This window comes from Nothobranchius furzeri, chromosome 2 (assembly GCF_043380555.1).
Source record: "Nothobranchius furzeri strain GRZ-AD chromosome 2, NfurGRZ-RIMD1, whole genome shotgun sequence".
Lineage (NCBI taxonomy): Eukaryota > Metazoa > Chordata > Actinopteri > Cyprinodontiformes > Nothobranchiidae > Nothobranchius > Nothobranchius furzeri.
The window spans coordinates 80,245,345-80,251,344 of NC_091742.1; the positions used below are offsets into that span (position 1 = coordinate 80,245,345).

The window sequence follows — 6,000 nt, forward strand, 5'->3', positions numbered from 1 at the left end:
TAATGAGCGAGAGTTATTATAGCAATTCGTAAATGACAAAAAGGTATTTTTTGCTTTGCTAAATTAAAAAACAACTATCGCATTGCATTTAAAAACAATGTAGGCACTGTCTGGAGTCCTTAAAGATGAGGGCAGGTTGAATGTTTCAATCTGGCAGCCATGCCTTAGCATATTTAGCTTCCTTTAGTCCCCCTGTATGGAAGCCCACTCTCGCCACTCTAATAAAAAAGGAATCTTCTATCCCATAATTATGACTCATCTATAAAGATAAATATGAGATAGCTAAATCATAATAATGGAAAACAATATTTTTTCATCAAATACATTTTTGATTTCTCGTTATTTTTATGTATTTGTTATTTATTTGTTATTTTTTTTTAATTAAAATTAATCTTCTATCTTGAACTTATGACTTAGCTAAGTCATAAGTCATAAGTAGGAGATATTATCTCATAATTATGATATACAAGATTTTTTTTTCAATCAGAGTGGCAGGAATGGGCTTCCATACTTTAGTTAGTCTTCTCTTTATATTAAAACTGGGCTTTGCTAAATAAATAACTACTATCTTTCTTGTTCTAGAAAGCCTTTTGCAATGGTCTCTATTCAGAGAACAGTCTTAATATTCTGCAGGACTGATAAGCTAACAGCTAGTTTAAAGGAACTTTTCAGAGTTTTGAATTTTTATGCTCGCGATTGCCCCCTCAGGCCAAAAGCGTAACGGCAGCTTCAGTTGGAGGCTCGTGCACGAGGCGCGCATGCTGTACGTGCACACTCCTTAACGAAAATAACAGCTGAGAGGAAGCTCTGTGAAGCTGACGGGGGTCAGCTTCACAGAGCTCTGAGAGCTGACAGTCCCTTGTGTGTGTGTGGGGGGGGGGGAGGACAGAGGACAGGAGAACGCGCAGCTAATTAATTAAATAATTTGGTTCTGTACCTTTCTCTTCAGCACAGCCGACAAAGGTTTAAGATGGGTCAGTCCTACATGCTCAGATCATTCCCTTCCCTTGCTTGAAAAATTGTTCCAAAATGAAAGTTAAACCCACATCTTTTTTGTCTGTGGATTGAATGCCGTTCGGCGAGTCTCAAGTAAAAATTTGGGCATCTTACTGTAAAAAAAATATACCATTAATGTAAAAAAGAAACTCTAAAACAACTATGTTCACATCCAGGATCAAACCCGAGTCTCCTACACAAAAGCCTGAAATCTTACAAGGCGAGCTAAACCGCCAGTGGCATCTTCTGTATCTGTAACATTTATATCCTTGATGACAGCTGAAACAACGTTCAAAGAATGGTTCGGAGGACTATGTCTGAGCGTGAACGCGCATGAAGCAGCCTGCTCGACCCGAGCAGCTCTATTTTTCTGTGATTTTACAGAAAAACAGGCAATCACAATAAAAATCCCAGGGCTCATTCTACAGGACCAGGGCACTGCAGGAGAATGTATTAAGAAGAAATTTATTATTTCTATACATGTTTTGGCTGTCAAACTTCCATAATGCCCCTTTAAGTGCAGTCAAGTTTAAAAGGTGTTGTCTTAGAAACACCTCTGATCTCCAACGTATTATAGGAATCAATGCAAAGCCGATGTTTGGAGATGAGAGCTGTTTTAAAACAGCAGTAATACACTGTATGTTTAGAACTAGCTGTTAGCTTATCAATCCGTAAGAAAGTAAATGCTACTTAGTCAAGCTTAGCGTATTCAGGAAGCCATCTTCTTTATATAGTAAGTATTTGTAACTTTTACATACAACCATGCCTAAAAGTCTGACTCCTGTGTTCCCTCTTGTTGCGCTGTTAGACTCCTTCAGTACACATTTGTTGGAGATCTCTTCATGGTCCCAGATGATCCTCTGGGCAGAGGAGGACCCCACCTGGATGATTTTCTACGTTCAGAGCACAGGTTGGGTTCTTTTGTGCTGCTTTTTGTCAATCATCACCAAAATCTAGAATTAATGCTGTGTGATTTTCCTATTTTAATTCTTTGTTCTGTATCAGGACTCCTGATCCAGGAAATCACTCCTTTGCCGGTTCAGCCTCCCCTTTCCTTCCCTTCAAGAATCCACGCTCCCAAACAGAAGTCCTGAATTTCCGCGACCGCACACCTGGCGGCGCTCTGGATTCATCAGGTGGAGGTGGGCGGGGCAGGGGGAGAGTGCACGGAAAGGGGTGGGATGGAGGGGTCCAGCACAGGCCTGGCAGCAGGGGGATGATGGTCGTTCCAGACAGAACCCCTGAAGAAACAGCTGACCTGAAAGGGCAGCTGTTGTGTGTTTTCCTGGATCAGGACAACATGGTGACGCTGGTGCTGCAGTGCCACCCGGCAGAGAAAGACATCAACGTCCTTTCTGATCTGATCTTAGAGCAGCAAAAGAACTAGAAGTACCAGAGTTTTCTCTTTAACCTTAGTGTTCCGCTAACCACTTGCGTTTCCTCTAAAGCAGCACTGATCCAGATCAATATTTAAAAAAAAACTTTTGCTTCACTGCAAAAAGCAATTCATACCTGCTCTAATATCCACCTGTGGACGGATCACTTCCTACCTCTCTTCTGTCAGAGTCTTAATCTTCAGCCGAAGCTTGGTTGACCTTTGCCCCACACTGCAAACCATGCATCTTAGTCTTCAGATAGCAGCTTAACAACTGGGACCACTGGTATTCCACAACAATCCAGTCATGTGAAACACTAGACTACAACCGCTGTGATGAACTGGTGCCCATAGGGACCATCTCCACCCATGACCCTGGACGGGATCGTGCGGGGTGAGAAACTGGGTGACTAGTTGGACACCAATGACTTTGGCTTGTTAACACCAACAGTTATGGTCTGTTGTGTCTGATCTGACTATGAGAACGAAGTATGTTCAACTCTTTGGTGTAAAAGAATCTAAAGTCTGTTTGTAAATCACATTTTCACTGACGTCTTATTGAATTACACACAAAACACAATAAATTACTCCAACCAGGCTGATAACGTTAGGATTTTGAGGATTAGGGTTCAAAGTAGTGAATTCCAGTTTTTTGGTACAAAGCACTCTGAGAACTGTGAACCCTGTAATTAAAACTATAGTCAGCATGCAGACGTTTTCCTCAACAGCTGGTTTTAACCTTTTCAGATGCTATTTTTTGCTAAATGTGTTTTTATGATGGGTTATTTAACAGCGGCAGACCTAATGGGTGGTACTGAACATGTGTACATAGTTCTTAGATGTGATTTAGAAAAAAAACACTGAACCAATAACATTGATACTCGTTATAGTTTATTTTTATATTTTACTGCTCATGGGTCATGCTGAGACAATAAAGATCATACATGATGTGTTTGAAAAAAGGTAGTTTTGTTTATCATCCATCACTTGTAAGAGCTCCACTCTTTTTTCTTTCACCTTTATTGATTTTATTTTATATGTGTTATTAATACGGGAACAACGGGTAAAACCTTCTGGGGTTTTATGTCTTTGAATAGAAACATAGAACTCTAAAAGGCCACATGTAGTAAATCTAATTAGTTTTACATGTTGCCCTGTTCTAACTTTATCATGTGGAAATGATGACTCGGTATTATTAAATGTTGAAAGGTCTTGGGTGTGGGATGTAATTCTAGTTTTTGGTTTAGAGGAATTCTTTCTAGTCTCCGTTTTAAACACTTTTGTCTTTCTCAAACTGAAAACACCTGAATGAGAACAGCTGATTCTGGGACACACGGATCTGTTTCATTTAAGGAGGAGAACTGATGTGAAGAGCTGGAAGCAAAAGTGGTCCCAGGGCTACATCATGTTAGAAAAACAACCATCTGTATTATAAAATAATATAAAATTTTTGTTATCAGGATGCGACGAGTCGGGGAGTATCGGATTTTGAGATGTTTCTATGTGGTGTGAAGTTTGAGACAAGAGTTGTTGATTTATTGTATTTATTTGCCAAATTGTTAAATATTTAACAAGGAAGGGTTTGTGTTGACTCGTCTGTGCTTTGCAGTTATCCGTTGGCTCCACCAGAGGTCAGGCTTCACCTGAACTGTGAAGATGGGCGTCACATGTATAATGAACCTTTACACATATGTAGGTACCACACATTGGTGACCACATTTCTCAACACAAACATTCACTGACAAAATAAATATACAAGAGCCAAAGATGTTGGGGTCAAAGTTCATCCAATTAATGTTGGATCGGTGAAACACTCAAAGAACCTCTCTACACATGGAAAGACCTCACCGTGTCGGGTCTGGACGGGCGTTGTGTCGGAGTCCCTCAAATGGCTTCCAGGGGTCGCCTGAAGTCACACCCACGTAGCTCCCAGATATGGCCCAGTTCAAATGACACCAACTGATTATGCTGCTTTTTGACTTGATTCTCCATTTCTGACAGTCTTGAGGACATCTGAATAATGTAACGGCTCTAAAGGTAATCTCATCAGATAATCCTGCCTTGTGTGGTGTACTAAGAGTGCTCTGGTCTGCCCGGAAGGACTGCTCCAATCATAAAACAGGGTTATTCAGCATGTTGGTCTGATTTTTTTAGGATAAACGAAGGTGCTGTCTGTTGATTGGTGGTGTGGTCAATCAGCGAGGTGACAGAAGCGTGTTACTCACTCCTCGCCTGTTTGTTTACTTCAAAGTCAGGTTTCCCATCTGACGGGGGAACGTTTGTGTGGGGTGTAGTCTCTGCCGTGCGGCAGCGCTGCAGGACCACAGCGGGTAAATTCTAGATGTTTTTATCACCAGAAACAAAATTCATCATTGAATAGGATATGACATCATCAGTCATCAGTCCATGCCTCCTGGTTCCAAATTCAGCCATCCGCCATGGGTCATCCAGACGTGCTTATGGGATTCCACAACTTAGTGTCTACAGGGGTTTCATATGTCAACAAGAGTGGACAGAACCATTTGGACAAGTTTGGGTGTCCTAATGTACCTCATGCTTCCAACTGGCCCTCTGGGACGTCCGTCTGTCCCACATGAGAAGCCGCTGATTATACCACCTCCAGCCTCATACACATGCACTTCAACCCCAGCTGTCTGGTACGTCTAGGAGGTGTTTTCTGAGTCTGATGACCTTTACACTTTGTTTTGACCGGCACTACATCTCCCATCCTGATGCCAACATGATTGCCTCCTGGGTGTCTGTTCTAGTCTATCCAGCTCCTTCCAAATCAGATCATTTTCTTCTCTGGCAAATTACATCCCGATTGGATCTGTCTTTCTGGGCGCCAAATGTTCTTTGTGCCCATTAACGTGCTGCGTTATGCTGCCGTGTTTATCTGAGTCAAGAGGAGCAGCTTCCTGTTCCTGTCGGTTGCCAACGTTTCATATTCAGTTCCCCCAAAAAAGGAAGCTCTGGGGAGAGATTTTACACCCCGTGTGTAGAAACTTCCACTGTGAGCAGACATGTTTAAAGTCAGCTCCGCCTGTGGGTTTGAAGCAAAACTGATTCAGTCGTTAGTCAGACTTTTTTTTTATTTTAATATTTCTCATTTTCTCTGCTTCAGTTCACTTCCGCTCTGCTATTGTGACTTTATTTTGATCTTGTTTGTGTAAAGCATGAAAAATGATAACAGAGTATGCAGTAGTACTTATACAGGAAGGCCTTTTCTAACTTCACACACACACACAAAGACTGGAGCTGCGTCTTTCCAAGAATAGATGCTGATTAGACTGGTTCGGTGAGGTGTTGAACAATAGAGAAAATAGACAGCATGTCTATTTTAGGAATAGCCTGACCAAGGCAGAGATGGGTTTTAAACGGGTTTGGTGCATAAGAGAGGGATTAAAGGCTGTGGCACTGTTCATTCAGCATGTGATGTTGAGGCGGGACATTTTAAGAAATCTGCACTGACAAAGAAATACAGCCGGTACGTGAAAACCTGGAAACCTGTTTATCCGATTACACGGATGTCTCAAAGGTTCATTACCGGTGGGCGTTTAGTCCCTAAATGACTTACTGCGAAGCCTCTGCAGGCCGAACCTTCGCTCCACACTGTCCGTATGTTGCAA

General features: G+C 41.8%; 1 protein-coding gene across 1 annotated transcript in view; it reads left to right on the plus strand.

Moving 5' to 3' along the window:
* khnyn (KH and NYN domain containing) overlaps nucleotides 1–4,137 on the plus strand; it is a 53,180-nt gene extending 49,043 nt beyond the window's left edge. The window contains exons 8-9 of the mRNA XM_054747443.2: nucleotides 1,805–1,906; nucleotides 2,002–4,137. Of these exons, the coding sequence (XP_054603418.2) occupies nucleotides 1,805–1,906; nucleotides 2,002–2,383 (484 nt within the window). The 3' untranslated portion in view covers nucleotides 2,384–4,137. The remainder of the gene's footprint in view (nucleotides 1–1,804; nucleotides 1,907–2,001) is intronic.
* Nucleotides 4,138–6,000: the final 1,863 nt, after the last annotated feature.